We start from the raw sequence: 19,992 nt of genomic DNA, 5'->3' as shown, positions 1-19,992 counted from the left end.
CAAACAACAGACCGTTGCTTTGTCTCATCATGTTTCCCCATAAAAGCTGCATTCAGAACACTTCTTCCAAAGAGCAGGGAGGCCAGGAAATGATAACCTTGAGGACCTGTGCTGTCCGATGGCCCTCAGAGGCCCAGCCATTTCCTCAGCAGGGGGCGGCCATGATGGCTCCCCTCCCGGCGTGACAGCAGGGCTTGACCCTGTCTGCTTCTGCTGGGCACCCATGTAAACGAGTGTCATTTTGTGCTTTCCTTGTGGTGTCCTCTTCCAGGAACACTTGCAATGGTCCTTAGTATGGGGTTATACCAGGCAGTACGGTCACCTTGCATGCCCTCTCCTACTTTCCTCAATTCCCCTGACAATTTCCACAAAAACGAAGTCTACGCTGTTAGCATGACTCCTTCCATTTTTTTATTCCGACTTTCCTTAGATTCCCTCCTCAGACCCCCAGCACTGTCCATCGCCCCCTCACGGGCAAGGGTACCCACAGCTAACAAGGGTTGTGTAGGAGGCAGCCTACAAAACACTAGACCGTCTTACCTACTCCCCTGCCCTAACTGTTGTCTCCGTGTTCCCATCAATGTCAAAACAGCCTATAGCTCTCATAAAGGAGTTTCTCACTCCCGTGACACGAAGTATGATCTTTTTTCTGCTTGGAATATCTTTCCCTTCCTTGCTTCCCTGATTGCTTGGAAAAATACCTCATAGTGTCTTCAGCACAGAATGTATCTCCCCCAGAAACTCCACCCTAATGCCTCTCCTCTGCATTCCCCAAATACCCTGCGCATAGCTCCGTCCCTGGATCGCCATATGGTCCCAACATCACGGACTGAAGAGACTCCCCTACTTGACTCTCAGTTCACTGAGGGCAGGGACTGGGATAAAGGCGCCTTTGTCTCTCCGGCATCGAGGGCACACTCCATAAATGCTTCTGGAATGAATGCATGTGTAATGGATTAAGACCAATGGGGGAAGTTCATGAGAACTCCTCTCCTTCCTTCACACTGGCTTTTGGCAGCGGAGGCTCTCTTACCACTGTGAGGTAAAGTCAACAAACTCTTCCGAGAATTTGTCCGCCGGGAGCTGTGGCGAGGGCTCCTCTACCACCTGTTTGAGCTGCTGGAAGGGAGTTCCCCAAGAGTCGTAGGGAAACCGAAGGATAGCCAACTCGATCTAGAGGGGAGGAAAAAAAAAACAAGAGGACAACCGCTGAGACAGAACCACTTTAGGGCCCCTGGGGTGCTCTGCTGTTCCAGAAGAATCCGCGGCAAACACAGAGGTGAAGTTCAAGTAAAACTGGGGGACAAATAAACCAACAATATGTTCTCTACGTTTCCCCCATTCCTACTGCCAGGGATTTTTATCTTCCTGGAGGCAGCCAATTAAGCCTATTTATAACTGGGTCCTCACCAAAAGCCACGTGACACTTAATAAAATTATAAGCCAGCAGTAGGCAACTTCGGGGATGTAAAGTCACCAGGTGTTCCAATGCTCAGTCTGAAAAGTTGGTCGCACCCTAAGGTTTTTCCAGAGCTGTGTATCTGCTGCCATCTGCAGGCCACTCTCTTGAATGGGGGGAAAAAACAAAACAAAACAAAACAAAAAAAAAACCAACAAAAAAAAAAAACCCAGGGACCAAATGACTGATCTTTTTTTGGATCTGAGTAAGGCCACTTTGCCATTACAAGATCATCACGTGTATTCTGGGTAGGGATGTGAAATAACCCACGGGATTTAATCAGCTGCCATGCCTGGGAAGGAGCCAGGACCGCAGTGGGTCATTCCAGACCTCGGTGATCCACTGAAAATGTATGATCACCCAAGTTGCAGAGGATAACTGTAGGATTGTGCCTAAGGAAATTATCCTGTTTGTTAACTATGTCTTTTGGCTCTATCTGACCGCAGCGGCCAGATGTCTACCAGAACCATATTCTGGGAAACACAGCCTATGTCCTGGACCACAGCTCGGTCAGGGTCCACACACATTTGCATTCCTGGAGTAGCTTCAACTTTATGCCTAGATGAGAATAACTGAATTTTAAACCATAAGGTAAACTATCGGGAGCTATGGGCAGGGTTCATTTTACAGATGAGGATAATAAGACAGTCCTTGTGACTGCATTGGTTTACTCAAGGGCCCACGCCCAGTTACAGGGGGGAATAAGAGAAAGCCTGGGTTTACCCAATCCTAGCGCAGTCTTTCCACTACACCATCCCGCAGACAATCGTCACGCAAAACCTCCTGCCCCGTCCAACAGTAGAGGATACTCAGGACCCACCATTAGGGCATTTGCCTTTTGTTCATAAAACCCACCCCATTTCAGCTTCCTGCCCAGAACCTCACAGTGCGGAATGATCATCACACGTTACCATTGTGATGCCCAGACTCCAAATGTCAGACTTCACACTGTATCCCTTCTGATTGAGCTCTGGGTTTATCCTTTCAGGCTGCAAAGGAGACAGAAAAAGACAAATGAGATGACGATCTTAGCTTGGTAAAGTCTCCGGGGGCGGGGGTGTCACCAGCTGCCAAGTGAGTTGTTTTAAGCCTGTTAACATAAGCCTCCCAGGCCAAGAAGACTCACTCACTACAATAAATATTGACGCCTCCACGGGACTTTCCTCATTCTACAGGAGTCTTTTCTTGGAGACAAGAATGGATCAAAGTCCCTCATGACTCAAAACTAACTTAAAAAAAAACTAATTTCAATTTTGCCTTCAGAAGAAAGAGGATACACAGCACAAAGCTCCTTTGCCAGTCTAGAATTTTCCTTGTTAAGAACACCAACAGTCCAGAACTCAATAGTCAGAATCTGCAAGAGTCACCGGGCTACTGTCTGAGACTTGCTCAACACCAGTGGGAGGGTTCTCAATCCCAAATGCAAAACTATTTCAAAACAGTGTACAAAAGCCCCTTAAGGTTAAAGGGGGTCCCAAGGTCTCTGCCAATAGCAGCAAATCTTTCCAGCCATGAGCATCCGTCAGGATTAACCTAATGGACTTGTTTGGGTCATTTAAATTCTGTTGATTCTTCTGTCCCCAACAAGCAGGGTAACACTCCCCCGCGACACAAGGTGAAAAATTTGTGTGGGCTGTATCTATTACTTACGTTTCTTTTTTTTTTTTTCAAGTAATAGACCTCTTTTACTCAAATTTCAAAAAAACAGTATGTTTGAAGCAAGTGACTAAGGATTTCAGACAGAAAAGACTTAAGAAAAAAAATAAGATGCAGGATATTTCTTGCACCGTAAGCACATTTCCATCCTCCCTCTGTGGCCATCCATTTCCTATTTCCTGGCGGGGTTTGCGGGCAGCTGCGTTCCCAGATGCCTCCCCCGACTGCCGTACTTACGGCCATGTACGGTTTACATCCTGCGTCAATAGTTTTGGCGACAGAGTCTACAAGGTAGCCACTGATTCCAAAATCGCACATCTTTACTTGGCCAAGAGCGTTGATCAGCACGTTGGAAGGTTTGACGTCTGAAAGCAAAGAGAACCAGGAGCCAGTGATCCCAGCCTGCTCTGAAGATTCCTGTGTCCACCACCAGGGGGCCCGACATCCCCATGTCCCGCTCGCCTTCTCTTTCCTCTGGGGCCCTCCCTGATTCCCACTGACACCATCTTACTGCTTCCAACTTGGTTTCCTATTTCATGGCTCGTCCTTCTTGTAGATTTGTGACTCCATCATTAAGGGCTGTCTCCTCTATTTATCATCTGCATTGGCCCCATACGAGTAGTACAAACTTAAAACATTATCACTGAATCAAATGCCCCATTCCCTGGGCACAGACACGATGACACAAAATGAATACATTCTAGAAATCCGCTGTACTACATGGACCTTATGATGAGTAATACTGCCTTGCACACTTAAAATTTGCCACGAGAGAAGTCTCATCTTTTTTTTTTTTTAAAGATTTATTTATTTATTTGATAAATAAATTTGAGAGACTGAGAGAGAGAATCACAACTAGGCAGAGAGGCAGGCAGAGAGAGGGAAGCAGGCTCCCTGCCGAGCAGAGAGCCCGATGTGGGGCTCGATCCCAGGACCCAGGGATCAGGACCTGAGCCGAAGGCAGAGGCTTAGCCCACTGAGCCACCCAGGCGCCCCGAGAAGTCTCATCTTAAGTGTTCTTAGGACAACAAAATATATATATATATTTTTAAGCCCAGCTCATCATGACCTATTGCACAGTTTAAGGGTGGGAGTAAACACGTTGTGGACCGATAAGGCAGAATACAGTCCACCATCCACCAAATCTGATTGAGGCAAACGCGTTTCCATGGACGTGTCTGCAAGAGGTGTGTGTCAGAGGTCACACAGCGGAACTCATCAGGAATTCAGAGATTCCAGACCACAAAGCATGCCCCCAAATAGAGAACCACTGTTATCTCTGGATAACGGACTTCAAAATTATTATAGTTAACCTTCTTTCCTCTGGAGGGTTTTCACCAAGGACACGGAATCAGCAGAGTAAGTTACTCAAAAAACACTAAAAAGGATCCTTTATAACGTTTTCCCTTAAACTGAATGGTGGACGTGCACATCATGTTATTTTTATACTTTACGTATATGTTTTTAATACAAATGAAATATTTCCAAATTTTGAAATAAATACTGAAAAATTAAATTTCACATGGGTGGGTAATCCACATGCTTCTTCCCACCTGGATTCTTTCCCACTTTCTTTTTTTAAAATTTTTTTTATTTGACAGACAGAGATCACAACTAGGCAGAGAGACAGGCAGAGAGAGAGGGGGGGAAGCAGGCTTCCCGCGGAACAGAGAGCCCGATGCAGGGCTCGATCCCAGGACCCTGAGATCACGACCTGAGCCGAAGGCAGAGGCTTAACCCACTGAGCCACCCAGGCGCCCCTCTTTCCCACTTTCTTCTCTTCCTCGTCATCCTCCCTATTTTTCCAATTTCTAATAATAACAATTAATGATGATAATAACAGCAATAACAGTAATAACAGGCACTCGAGTGGGACATTCTACATCACTTTGAGGCTGACTCAGACAGCGTGAGAATTACCAAATCTCACTACCCCACCAGCTATCCACACTTTCCACTAACTCTTCTTCAGACTTGGTTGAGTGAGCAACTTCCAAGAAGTTTTCCTTGACTATAGTCACCCAGTGCTAATCATTTCCTTGCTTTAGAATCTACCTAGAGCTCTTCTTGGTCATTTCACCTTGGTAATGTGGTTGATTTTTTCCATGTGTTTGTCATACATTGGTCTTATTTCCCCATCAAGAACCCCTATATGGAATTTTAATAAGAATGTGTTTTGTTGGGGCACCTGGGTGGCTCAGTGGGTTAAAGCCTCTGCCTTCAGCTCAGGTCATGACCCCAGGGTCCTAGGATCAAGCCCCGCATCAGGCTCTCTGCTCGGTGGGGAGCCTGCTTCCCTCCCTCTCTCTCTCTGCCTGCCTCTCTGCCTACTTGAGATCTCTGTCAAATAAATAAATAAAATCTTAAAAAAAAAAAAAAAAAGAATGTGCTTTGTTTTCATATCCCTCTCAAGGCACCTATTATAGTGATGTATAAGTGGTGGGAAAATGATTACAAGTGAGAAATGGATGGAGAGATGGATGGATGGATGGACGGATGGATGGATGTTAACATGGAAGAACGGATATACGGATGGATGATGGATGGATGGATGGACGGACGGAAAGATGACAGGCCAATAGGGAGGAAAACAGAGGGGGTAAAGGAAGAAGAGATAAATCTATCAATTTTTTTTTTCATTTTATCCTGCCTCCTGCTGCCTGAAAAAGCAGTACTTTATACCAGAACTTCTCACACTTTCAGGCATACAAAAATTCCCTGGGGATCTTTTTAAAGATAGAGACTCTGGGGGTCTGGGGACCCAGGAAGCTGCTTTTCTAAGAGGCTGCTAGGCCACAGTCGATACAACAGGCATTTTGATCCCATTCCCTAAAATTCTCGGTGGGGTCATCCCAGAGCCGTGCTTGGCAGCACGTGTCTTATATTCAATTTAGGTGCAATAAAAAGACGGTCCTCTTCTTCTGTCCTCAGACAAGAGAAAAAGCAGCTACTTATAGGATCTGCTATTCCTCTGGGAAGGAAAACCCTCCAGTTCTATGGCCTGACTCATTTCCACTTCCACGCATGGGGGAAGAAAAGTCTGGGTAAGAGAAATTGATGTCATAAAAGGAAGAACCAAAGCAGCTGCTTGCACGCTTACCTCGATGAATGACAGACAGCTTACTGTGTAAGTGCTCTAACGCTTTTACAATCTGCAGGAGAAACACAACATAGATTTTTCTCCGTGACTGGAAAGAAACTGAATGTTAAGTATACTCAGGTTTATTATCCCTCGCTTAACATCACCAGGTGAGGTATTTTCTCCAACAGCGGGGGCCCTCTCCAGGAAAATACACAGGAAGCTACACTCACTGGCCTCCACCCACCAGACAGGACCGGATCTCACAGCAGAAAGGGTGCCCCGCTCATCTAGCTGGTGTTTCTTTTGGCCTCCAGCACTTTTTTTCTCTCCACCCTCATGAGTCTCAACAGCCATTAAGAGGACAATCTTTCTTTCCATTTCCTTTTCTTCAGCTTCTTTCTATGCCTTGTTAGCCTTAAGAAAACATTTAAAAATCTACACATGAAAATCAGAGGAAACTAAGATCAGAAGGTAGACACCAGGAATGTGGTCATAGCAAAGGAAGGCACTGCCTACAGGTATTTTAATGGAGCGTTTACCAAACCAAGTCAGTGGTAGAATATTCTACACAGAGCCCAGAAAGGAAAGCACTTATTTATTTGTCCACAGAGGCACTCCTGCATCCAACAGACACGTGCTGGAGGGCAGCTCTAGTCCCGCTAGGGTATGCTTACAGTAGGGAATGAGAGACACATCGGGTCTAGACTTCTCACACGCGCCTTGCAGTAGGGTTCATGATGTACTCACAGAAACCGCTGTTTTCCCTAAGATGTCCTCTGGAATTGTTTGGCCTTTATCAATCACTTGTTTGTAGAATTTATCTAGCGACGTATCCATGAGCTCCATGCAGATCCAAACATCACCCTGGAGATGAATTGGTTCAGAGATTGTTAGAGAGGACAGAAGAGGAAAAGAAGGGGAAACAGTTCACACATGTCACGAAGAACTGATCCCGAGTTTTTGGAGGAAATGTACAATTTCCCTTCAAGATCTCAAAGGAATTTACAGACAAGCAAGTTCGTTTCCCAAGAGCCAACTAGCAGACAGCCAAGCAGAGCCTGCATGGGATCCCCTACTCCTTGATAAAGAGAGGGTCTACATACTGAGGGTCACTCCAGCTATGGAATGAAGAAGTTACGAGAATAAAAGGTACCATAGAGGGAATATGGTCAATGATATAATAGAGTTGTACGCTGAAGGCATTCACTACACTTGCGGTGAGCACCCATAATGCAAAGAGAAGTGGAATCCCTACGTTGTACCCCCTGCAACTAATGGGACATTGTGTGTCAACTCAAATTTTTTAAAAACATTTTAAATAAATACATCAGTACCAATAGTCAGAAGCAACCGATTCCCAGAAAGCCGGGCCTTGATGGTTCCCGTCCTCTAGGGATTAGGTCTACAGGCCTACTCCATGTTTGACCTCCCACCTGGAACACTGGCAATAGTTCATCCAAAAGCTGTTCGAAGCATCCATATCACGGGAAAGGGAAAGCAGGAGTAAAGCAAAGAGATCCTTGTAAGCCTCTGGGGGTCCATAAACAGGGTTAACGAAGCTTATCATGTGGCCACAAGACCATAATATTTCAGATTTTAAGTAATCTACCTAAATTAGTCTACAGACAATTGATAGAGAGAACCATGCCAAAATAAACCAAAACAAAAAGGAGAAAGGGAGCCTCGGTGTCTTCAAAAGGGCTCCCCACACTTGGAAAGGCTGTCATCTCAAGCCAACTTTGCGTCAAGGCATGTCATCACCGCCCGAGCAGAAAGCTCTCTAGAGAAGACATGTCCAATGAGAAAGAGTGCCGGGAGGATGCATCGCCTTTCGGGATTAGAGAAACTCCTTTTTAAGTCTCTGTTCTCCTCAGAGGTTGAATTGAGGATCACCTACCTCCCGGAAGAGGGCGCCATAAAAGGTGACGGTAAAAGGACAGTCCACTGTCCTCATGGAAATATCCAGATCCATCAGTAACCTCTTCTGCTCCTGGCTGTTTACTGTGGCCCGGATCCGCTGAACGGGAATGCATGGAAAGACAGATGGTTACTGCCCTGAGGATGAGTCCGTTAATAAGGCAGGGACCTTGAGGAGTCCCATCCCCAAAATACCACAAAACTCATAGCACAAGTTCTAGCAACGACCTTTCAAGTATTCACCCTAGTGATTCGCGATTTGTACCAAAGGAGAAATAAGGAAGACTTGCAGTGGATTTCCTAAAAAAATCCCTGCTAAGAAGCCAACTGATACTATATTTCGGAAGGTGGGCAAATGTTGGCGAGTGTATTTCCTTCCAAGTCACAAAAACAGCCTGCTCTATTGTGTTGTGGCCGTTCGGTACAGAGACCAGAGTATTCATAACTTTGTGGCTGACTCGGGATCCCACAAAAAAAAAATCTAAAAGCCCCTCTCTGGGAAGAAATAAGAATACTTGGACTAAGTAGCAACGAAAAAAGAATGGACAGAGCTCTCGGAAATGGATGGAATCGAGCAGAAATGGAGAGACTGTTCATTCCTATCCCAGGGCTTCCGAGAGGAGGACACTTGTCACGCCAGCAAATGTAGTCTTAAAGAAAGATGATTTTGTCATTAAATGACAGTAAAAATATAATATAACTAAATAAATATATAATAATTAATTAATTGATTAATTAATATCATATTTTAAAAGTCTATATATAGGCTCTCATATTTTTGACCTAATTAGCAAAAAGTCTGGAGAAGAACACATTGCAAAATCTACAAGGCAAGGGAAAGATATCTCCATTCTCCAAAAACAAAGGGGTCCAAGTCATCTTACCATCCACATCCCTAACAATGGGCCAAATCCATGAACTCGTGTACAGAAGGTGGGTCCCCAAAGCCCCTTGAGCATGTACTCAAGAAATATGCAATGATTCCAAATTTCTTTTTCCAGCTCAAAAACAATGCGGAGTCACCTAAGATGCCTTTACTTTACCCTCCCTTTTCCCACAAATGGACAAAATTTTCTCCCTCAATCCTCATTTCCTGATTTTTGGGGATCATTCTTTAAAAGCAACAGAATATTAGAATGAAAGAGATGTTTGAGACATAACAATCAAACGCAGTATGTGAACTTTTCTTTGGATTTTGACTTCAACAATCAACCAGCAAAAAAAAAAAAAAAAAAAAAAAAAAAAGGTGATAATCAAGGTAGTTTATTTTGGAGCCAGTATTCCATGACATTAAAGAAGTACTGATAATTCTTTTAAGTGTGATGACATGGTGGTTCCAAAAAAAGTTAAAAGGAGGGGGTTGGATTTCAGTTAAAAACAAAACAAAACAAAACAAAACAAAAGAACGACCAGTAAATGCAACTCATACCAAGGAAGGATTTTCCAGACATTTGGAGGGAAATATTGTTCCCTACAGATAACCCTTCTTTGTTTGACCCCATTGCTGATTGTTTTGCTTCTACGAAAAGAACTGATTTGCAGTTGAGATGGATGAACCTATACGCCACAGACAGAACACGTTTGGGGAGCGCCAACTCTACCTTCACCGCCATGATCTGCCCACTGGGCACGTGTCGCATCTTCTCCACCACCCCGTACGCACCCCGCCCCAGCTCCATTATGGGTTCCAGGTCATCTGCCTTCACCTCAAAGTTCTGCAAGAGAGAAAAGTAATAACATAAGAGTAAAGAAAAAATGTAAGGACATAGACTACCTTGTCCCCTCTCTGGCTTCCCCCAACATTCTAAGGGTTATTTCTGGTCCAGAAGCTTCTGATCTAGAAGCTTTATCCAAGGAGCCACTGCCAGCAGGAAGCACCAGGAGATGTTCAGACTGGTGGAGTATGCCACCTGCTCATCACAAGCAGTACAGACATCCAGCTCCAACTCGGCTCTAAACTCACTTTGAGCTACCTACACTGCGGCTCCTTAGCCCCTTCCTCACACAGTTAATCCATTTGCTGACTGATGGCAATTAGATCTACCCTTGGACTTTAAGGAATGCACCCCAAAGCGAGTCATCTACTCCTCTCAAATACTTTCCATCAGGGCGACACTAGCCTGATTTCAGTAAGGCACCCAAAACAGCCAGAGTGCCACCCACCACTTCTGCTAAACTCCAACTCTGTGACCCATCCCCTGATGGCATGCTATGGAAAATAGATTTTCCAATGGCCAGTCAGAAAGCATACCTAGGAAATGGTCAAGATATTAACTGGCAACGTGATATTTTTTTCTTACCTGATTTCCAATAGAAATGCAAGCTTTAGAGTCTAAGTCTCGAGGTGGCCTACGAAAGAAAAGAGGGGAAAAGAAAAGACATGAGGTATTTAGTCAACTATGCCCTTCCCAAATCGTATATGACTGGAGAGAGTTTTCCTTAGGATTAAGTTGAAGTTCATCAGTAAAAGTGTTAATAGTGCAGGATTTGGAATAAAATATATTTGGGTTTAAATGACTTAATCTCCGGGGTGCCTGGGTGGCTCAGACTGTTGAGCATCCAGATCTTGATTTTGGTTCTGGTCACGATCTCGAGGTTGTGGGATCGAGCCCCCAGTTGGGCTCTGTGCTCAGCGGGGAATCTGCTTAAGATTCTCTCCTTTTCCCTCTGTCTCTTCCTACCCACCTCTACCCTGCACTCGCTCTCATGCTCTCTCTCTAAAATAAAGAAATCTTTCAAAAAAAAATCAAATAAAATGAATAATGACTTAATCTCTTTGAGCTTCTATTTCTTCTATGACATGAGGATATTAGTATATCCTGAGATATTCCAAGTAAAATGGGCTTAGCACAATGGCCGGCATGCAGGAAATATCCAGTAAATATGAGCTAGGTGTAAAGAATTATGTAAATAATTACACTATTCTTAGTAAGCCCCAAACTTTTTTTTTCTTTCATTGGCACCAATATGCCCAATTATTCCACCACATTTTCCCATTATTGTTTAAGAAAAACTAATAATTAGGGCACCTGGGTGGCTCAGTGGGTTAAAGCCTCTGCCTTCGGCTCAGGTCATGATCTCAGGGTCCTGGGATCGAGCCCCAAATCCCACTCTCTGCTCAGCAGGGAGCCTGCTTCCCACCCCACCCCCCCGTCTGCCTCCCTGACTACTTGTGATTTTTCTCTCTATCAAATAAATAAATAAAATCTTAAAAAAAAAAAACCTAATAATTAGCATATGGTTATGTTAATTCACAAAATCCATAAACCATAATAATTCCAAATCTCTCTAGTCCTCATGTTTATAGATGGAAAAATGCCCAGAGAGGTGATGTGACTCGCCCAAGATCACAATTAACCCAGATCTCCTCGTTTGCAGGTCAGAATACTTCCTGCTCTCAGACTGCCTGAGACAGTTGTGACATTTCTTCCATACACAGCACACACACTCTCCGGGGGTCATCTCAGCAGCCAGAGGTTGGCTGATCTTGTGTCTCCATAGAGAAAGCATACAGTCCCCTCATGTGCATTTATTTCCACCACTTCAATACTACCTGGGTGGATACCAACCCACCCTAGAGAAAGATGTTTGGTCTGGCCATGCAACCAACCAAGAGCTTCAAGAAGCATTTTCTTAAAATAAAGGCACTGAAAGTATCAGCACAAAAAAAAAAAAAAAAAAAAAAAGAATCCCAGGAATGCCAGAATCAAAGGTGACCAAAGAGACCCAGGTCTCCCTAAAAGGACATTCCATGTAGAACTGTCTCTAGAATCATCCAAAGGAAACTGGAAGGAAGGCAAGAAGATAGGAGGGAAAAAAGAATCCCAGCCCTTGGCCATTTCCCCGGGCTCACTGTGTTATAATTCTGCCCCTTCTGCTAAAACTAACTAAATAAAGCAATAAGGAAAAAACGGGCATATAAACATAAACATATATTTAAGGTTTTAATGGCAAGCCTTCCCATACCTCAAGATCCCTTTAAAAAGCACAGAATACCTAAAATAAAGTTTTTCTAGACTCACTTAAAACCAGGAACTGGCAGGGATAGATACAGAGGAAAACTCACACACACACACACCCCAGTACACTCCAGTGATGTTTTTATATGTCTTGTGTTTATGAGCAGGGGATTTTTCTTCAGAAATACTTTCCAGGGGATTACGTTTCTAAAAATCTGATTTCTCATTCTTACAAATTTCCAGAACGATTTTTCTTTCATCATCGATGATTTGTCCTAACTGCAATGGAACATTGCATGAAAGACAACTATTACTTGAAACGTGTGACTATTATAAATAAAAAAATCTCTTGCATTTGGTCCACATTCTTCCTTTTAAAAAGGAGGAAGCAACAGAAAGGGCACTAGTTTTGGGGGGCTACCTCCATTTTCTTGCCATCCAAGGAGGGCATTGGGTAAGACGGCTTCCAGCTCTGCTACTCCAATACTCAGACACAGCTTTGCAAATTACAACCTGTGGCCCAGCTAAGAATGGCTGTTTTCAAGTTTAAAAAGTTGTAGGAAAATAAACGATGAGGACCATCCGACAGGGGCCACTGGGCTCCAGGTAAACCTGAAATATTTACTAGCTGGCCTTTGTTAAAAAAAGTTTGCTGAACTCCAACGTTGTACTAACCTTGCAGGATATGCCTCTACCTAATAGGAGGGGGGTCATGCCATTTTCCAGAAAGAGAAAAATGGAAACCAGAAAAGCCCAGAGATTTGCTAAAGCCTTCCAGCCCAACAGAGCTGAAAATAAAACTCATGCCACTTGAATCTCAGTCTTGACCTAAAGTGAAAGGAATATAGGCTGAACTGAGTGCAAAGCTTTACCTGTATCTCATTTAATTCTTTGAACACACACGCACCCACACACTCTCTCTCATGAGTATCATTACTCCCATGGTCCAGATGAGAAACCATCTGGCCCAGAGTTTAACTACCTTGTTCCCAAGTGGTAAGGCCATGATTTCAGTCCAAGTCTGATTGAATCCAAGGAACCTACTCCCAACACCCAGGCCCCCTCTAATGAAAACAATTAACGCACCCATGCCTGAGGCCCTTGGGCTCAACAGGTCTGCCAAAAGCATCAAATGATGGGGCCAAAACTGACAGCTCGTATTAGATTAGCTGACACTGTGTTCTGGTCCAGGGCTAGGCATATTAGTTTGCCTGGAGCACTGAGTCTCTGCAGGAGGTTAAACTGTGGGTATAAGTTCTCTGTTGCTTATTCAGTATTTTACTCCTCTGGGGAAAGAAACACGCTTATTACGAAATTCCTTCCCTGGAAGGTCAAAGGTGCTCCAAAGGTCACCTAGTATTAGATTTTTTTTGTTTTTGTTTGTTTGTTTGTCTGTTTTTGAGAAAGAGAGAGAGAGCCGCATGAGCAGGGATAGGAGGCAGAGGGAGAGAGAATCTGAAGCAGGCTCCTCGCAGAGCAGACCCTGAGATCATGACCTAAGCCACCGCCCCTAGTATTAGCTTTTTTTTTTCCATTTTATTTTATTTTATTTCTTTTCAGTGTTCCAGCATTCATTGTTTATGCACCACTCCCAGTGCTCCATGCATACTATTAGCTTTTATACGAACGAGTTTTAGCTTTTATTATAATAATTATTTATTTGTAATTCTAAGTAATAAGTAATCAGTTTACTGGTTATGATGACAACTATTATTCATCTATTTGACAATATTTATTAAGCATGTACTTGGGCCAGAGACTGTGCCAGACCCTTCCTATGAAATATCTTCTTTAATTTACACAACTCTACCTCAATGGGAAGAGTTGACAAAGAGAAAGACTAAATAACTTAAAGTCATTCAAAGACCTGGCAAAATTAGAACCCAGAGCCTCACAATTTTATCTTCTCAACTGCTGAAGTGATGTCTTACTAGCCACAGCCAGTAAACTAGCCTCTTGTTTTACCAGCCACAGACGGTTTGATCACACACTTGACCCGTCTGACGTGTGGCTCAGAACATATCCCTGAAAGTCGGAGAGCCCTGACTTTGTATGCCAGCTCTTCCACTATATAATAAGCATCATGAATAATTATTAAGTGGATTCATAATAATAACAGCAACAACACTTGGAGCAACCTTCCTGGAGAAGGTACAATGGGACAGGCACTGGGCTAGACACTTAATATGGATGATGACGCCTACTCTTCCCAGCAACCACATCATTATTTATTCCCATTTTTCAGAAGGGAAAACTACAGCTTAGTAGGGTTAGGGAATTCACCTAAGGAATTCAACTAGTGAAGTTTAGATCCCAAATGCGAACCTAGGCATTCTAGCCAGAGCTTGAACTCTTACCCATGAGGTGCTGCTTGACTGCTCTGAGCACCTGACCTTGTACAGGTCCGTTCTCCAACTTATCAAGTAAGAGTAAGAATAACTGCCTCCCGAGCTTCTTGGGAGGGTTAACTAGAATAATATTCACGAGCATGGAATCAGTTCAGAATTAGCTGCTGCCAATCAAGTACCGGGGACAGCTCAGAAACCTGAGCCAAGACACATTGGCATCAGTTACTCAGAGAAAGAGCTCCAGCAGAGGGACCACACACAGAACCAGGAAGAATGGCGCTCTGTCCCAGGATATTTATTTTTGTGTCGTACAGCAGAAGAAGGCAGGGTATAAATGGTACGAGTCACCAAGCCAACCCCCTAAAAATTGCCAAGAAAAACACAAAATGTGGAAGCTACTTCTTTAGGTCTACGAATATAAGCATTGGGATTAAAATACTACTACTGCTAATAAGGCTCCCCGTGAGCTAGAGTGGTCTGCTCTACAACAATAAAGTGATGCCCTTGGCTTTATGCAGTGAAAAAGAAAATACAATTTAAAGTTTATTCTGCCATGTGAGGGAAAGACAGCACAGAAACTAGGTTTATCATTGTGTAGGTTTTTACTCATTTGTTTACATGAAGGTAGGATTTATGGTGGCTTTCATAAAATTCATAAAATACGGAAAATATAAATTAGAAGGAAATGAGGGCTAAAAATTTAAAAGGAAGGAATGTAAGACAAGTGGGAGGGGGACGTGAGAATGTACCCCAAAATAAAGGGCATCTGGAGGGCTCCATCGGTTGAACATCCAACTCCAGATTTCGGCTCAGGTCTTGAGCTCAAGGTGTGAAATCGAGCCCGAAGCGGGGCTCTGTGCTCAGCGGGGAGTCTGCTTAAGCTTCCCTCTCCTTCTCTCTCTGCCCCTCCCCCCTCGCACATGCACTCTCTAAATTAATACATACATACATAAAATGTTTTAAAATATCAATAATATTGATAAACCTCCACCAAGACTGACACAGATTACAAGAGAAGGCACAGATTACCAGTCTCAGGAAAAAATAGGATATCACAACATGTCCTATAGCCATTCGAAGAATAATCGGGAAATACTATAAACAACGTTACTCTTATAAATTCAACAACTTAGAAGGAATGGACCAATTCCTTGGAAACCAGAAACTAACCAAGCTTGAAGAAATAGGTTATCTGAATAGCCCTGTAACTATCACAGAGATTAATTCTGTATTGTAAAAGTCCCAGAAAAAGTAAGAAATACATTGGCTCATTTTGTTTCACTGGAGAATTGTAGCAAACATTTTTTTAAAAGAATTAATACAGATTTTATGTACCTACCAGGAAAAAACAAAACAACAACAACAAAAAACAGAAGAAACTCTTACCAATTCATTTTATGAGGCCAATATTACCTTAATGTCAAAACCAAGAAATAACAGCACACAGTAAGAAAAAAAAAAAAAAAAAAAAAAAGAAAGAAAGAAAAACCCAAAACAACCCACTACAGACCAATATATCTCATGAACATAGACACAAAAATCCTCAACAAAACTTCAACAGATTGAATCCAACAATGTATTTTTTAAAAAGTACCACAACCAAGTGGAATTTATTTGGGGTATGCAAAGCTAGTTTAACATTCAAAAATCAATCACAATGTAATCTATATCAACAGTACAAAGAAGAAAAACCTACAATCACGTCAAGTGATGCACAAAAAAGCACTTAACAAAATTCAACACGCATTAACAATAAAAACCCTCAGTACCTCACAACTCGAGAGGAACTTTTTCAAGCCTCAGTCTACAAAAACCTAACATTATGCTTAATGGTAGAAGATTGAACGCTTTCCCTCTAACAACAAAGCAAGGTTGCTTGTCCTCACCAATCTTATCTGACATGGAACTGGACATTCCTACCACTGAAATAAAGCAAAAAAATAATGAAAGTTTCTAAAAATACAGTTGGGAAAGGAAGAAAGAAAACTGTCTCTATTTGCAGGTAGCATGATTGTCTACATAGAAAACTCTATAAAGACCCTACAAACACACACACACACGCACACACACACACACACACAGAATCTACAAAATGCTCCTAGAACCACTAAGTGAATTCAGTATGGTCATAGGCTATAAGAACAATACAGAAAAATCTACTGCATTTCTATATACTGATCCTTAACAGGTAGAAACCTCCAAATTTAAAATGGAGTACCATTTACAGTTGCTCCCTACAAAATGAAATATGTAGGTATAAATCTTAACAAACCCTACTGTAGTGAGTCTATATGATAAAAACTACAAAATACTGATGAAAGACATCGAAGAAAATCTAGAAATCTACCAGGTTTATGGATTAGGAGACTCGGTGTAGTTAAGACATTAATTCTCCCCAAATTGATCTAAAGGTTACACATAATTCCTACCAAAACCTCAGCAAATACACTTGTAGACATAAACAAGCTGATTCTAAAACTAATATGGAAAGGGGAAAGGCCCAAATTAGCCAAAATTATTTTGAAAAACAGGAACAAAGTATGAAGCAATGGGTTCTTAAAATTGTCACCGAAACCATGACCCATCAGAGGAAAAATTGCTAGATGGGATTTCATCAAAATAAAAGGATGAAGAGACAAACTGTAGACTGGGAGAAAATGTTTTTAAATCACATATCTGACAAACGCCTTGTGTCTAGAATATAGAAAGAGCTCTCAAAACTCAACATTTAAAAAAGTAATCTAATTAGGAAGTAGGCAAAGACGTACACAGACATTTCACCATCAAAGATATATGGATGGAAAATAAACACCTAAAAATATTCAGCATCATGAGCCATTACAGAAATAAGAATGAGAACTGTAATGATAGATCATTCTATATCTATCAGAATGGCTAATGGGACACCTGGGTGGCTCAGTCAGTTAAGTGTCCGACTTCTAATTTCAGCTCAGCTTATGATCTCAGGGTTGTGAGATCAAGCCCTGCACTGGGCTCCAAGTCGGGTGTGGAGTCTGCTTAAGGTTCTCCCACTCCCTCTCCTTCTGCCCCTCCCCCCAACTTGCACTTTCTCCTTCTCACACACAAATAAATAAGTAAGTTTAAAAAAAACAGAATGACTAAAAAGGAAAATAGTGTTAATGTTGGCAGGGCTGCAGAGAAACTGGATCTTTCTCAAACTGCCAGTAAGAATGTAAAATGGTACAACCACTCTGGAAAACATCTTGGAAGTTGTTTCAAAAATGGATTTACTGAATAACCCAGCAATTGCCCTACTGGACACATGTCCCAGGGAAATAAGATTTAGTGTCACTCAGGAACTCGCTCTCGTCACAACAGCCCCAAACCGGAAACTACCCATATCTCCTTCAAAGGCTAAAAGGGTTCCACCAACTGCGGTGTATCCATACCATGGAATGGATTCAGCAATAACAAGGGAAGAACTACTGATCATGCAACAACTTGAATGAACTTTGAGGAAACTATGTTGCATGGAAAAGCCAGAGTCTCCAAAAGGAGGTGAATGATTCAGTTCAGGTAGCAACCATGAGACAACAAGGTGGAAATGGGGAACAGAGGAGTGGTTGCCAGAGATTAGGGCTGGGGGTTAGAGGCGGGTACGACTGTAAGAGAATAACATCAGAGAATCTTGTGGTGTTGATACAATTGAGTATCTTGATTATGGTAGTGGTTCCCTAAGGCTACACATGTGATAAAATTGCATACAGCTACACACACACACACATACACACACACACCCATGGGTACTTAGAAGAGTAACGGTGAGAGCTGAATACGTTCTATGGTTTGCACCAACGCCACTCTGTTTTGATACTGGGCTGCAGCTGTGTTAAGATGTGAACTTGGAGGGGAGGACACAACCTAGGGGAAGGGTACATGAGACTTCCCTACGCATTTCTTTGTCGTCTCCCGTGAATCTACAATAATTTCAAGTTGAAAAGTTTTAAAAGTATATCACAGAGAGACCTATACAGATACTACAGGGAAGTAACATGTTTGAGCCTAAACTCTTGAGAAACCAATCGAGAGGAGATGTTATGAATTACACAGGTCATAGGTCCACAGGAAAAACAAACAAACAACAAAAAAAACCAAAAACAAAAACAAAACCCACCAAAAACAGCAATCTCGATAACAGATATGGAAAGAACCTCCTGCTACAGCCTCAGGAAAGGACCCTCTAAGGTGAGCTTGGCCCTCGAGCTACAGAGCTGAACCCGGAGGAGTGTACTTTCGCTCTGTACTTAGAGGTTCTTGAGCGGGACGTTTGTTCATACCACTGCAGGGAATAGCCAACTGCCTCAACGAAGTCTTACAGTAGACGTGATCATCTTTACTAGAACATTCCATCACTAGAAGGTGCACTTTCTGATAGGACGGATCGTGCTTAAGGTCAAAAACCTTTAGAAAGGGAGGCACTGTTGTAGAGCTGACCAACGGCCTTGAAAACTCAAGCTTCCATGGGGATGGCCTTTCCCTATGCTTGCGCTGCCTCTGGAGAACTTCTGTGGTGACTTTTTTTTCCTTGCAATTTCCATTCCTCCCAAGCAGAAGCTTTGAAAGGTGGTCATACCCCCAACTGGATAGGAGGTACCCTCACCACCCCACAGAGAGAAAAAGAAGTAAGAGGGAGGCTAAGGGAGAGGGTATCCTGCTTCACCAGGACCTGAGCTCACTTAGGGATTTGGGCCACAGCCCTAAAAAAAGGTTCCTTTACCTCATTTTGCCTTCTATTTATATGGGACAGAACTGAGGTGTCGGGATAGTGAGTCCTTACCAAATACCAGCGTCCCATCTCTACTCCAGCTTTACAGTACTGGTTCTCCCAGGGATTTGCTGATTTGCTCAAGTCTATACCGAAAAGGCAAAAAATCCAGATCCAGGGACCTCTCTGAACGCCATGGGACCCCATCTGCCAAATGCATTTGTGACACTCAATTTTCGGCCAGCCAGTAATGTAAGAGGCTGAGTTCGAAGCTACTCATTCAATACAGACGGACCGACCTGATTATTTCAGGTCTCAGAACAGCAAGCACATGGCTCCCCCCTCCAAAGGGCTCTTCTTTCTAACAGTGATTCCCATAGTCAAGGCATTGCTCATCAGTCCAAAAATGAACCCCCCTTCCCTGAAAAAGGGAAGTGTTTGGATTAAGACGACGATCTTGCCAACTTACGTGGAACTGGGCTGAGGTTGTTCAAACGCTTCTTTTGGAATTTTAAGGCCAGGGTTTCGCTTCCTGCCTATGGGGAGAAACACAAGGATAACGTTAAGGTCGAAATCACAGCATGAGAGTGGGAACGGAGATGCTGCAGCCGAAGCAAGGGGCTAGCCTGGGAACATGTAGCTCTCATCTCCTCATGCAGAAAACCACGTCCCGCCCAGGAGGTCTGTGAGTGCCGAGCACCCAAGCACCGGGCAGAGCACACCTTCCCCAAATGCAGACCGTGCTCGTGGATGAGGTTCTTGGTCACTTAAGGATGAAAATACCAGTATCAGAACGCTAACTCTCTTTACCCAGGAGAGCTGCCCTTTCCTCCCGGCTGAGAGGT

General features: G+C 43.1%; 1 protein-coding gene across 1 annotated transcript in view; it reads right to left on the bottom strand.

Annotated features, from left to right (window-relative positions):
- The window catches only part of MAP2K6 (mitogen-activated protein kinase kinase 6), a 119,694-nt gene that overhangs the window by 23,739 nt on the left and 75,963 nt on the right, over positions 1-19,992 (bottom strand). The window contains exons 2-10 of the mRNA XM_080826871.1: positions 19,617-19,683; positions 10,415-10,463; positions 9,716-9,829; positions 8,095-8,214; positions 6,945-7,061; positions 6,216-6,267; positions 3,353-3,480; positions 2,371-2,448; positions 1,034-1,173 (exon numbers count right to left, since the gene is read on the bottom strand). Coding sequence (XP_080682997.1) covers positions 1,034-1,173; positions 2,371-2,448; positions 3,353-3,480; positions 6,216-6,267; positions 6,945-7,061; positions 8,095-8,214; positions 9,716-9,829; positions 10,415-10,463; positions 19,617-19,683 — 865 coding nt within the window. The remainder of the gene's footprint in view (positions 1-1,033; positions 1,174-2,370; positions 2,449-3,352; positions 3,481-6,215; positions 6,268-6,944; positions 7,062-8,094; positions 8,215-9,715; positions 9,830-10,414; positions 10,464-19,616; positions 19,684-19,992) is intronic.

The sequence above is a fragment of the Martes martes genome (genome assembly GCF_963455335.1).
Source record: "Martes martes genome assembly, chromosome: 16".
NCBI classification, from domain to species: domain Eukaryota; kingdom Metazoa; phylum Chordata; class Mammalia; order Carnivora; family Mustelidae; genus Martes; species Martes martes.
This window is presented reverse-complemented; position numbering and strand designations above follow the sequence as displayed.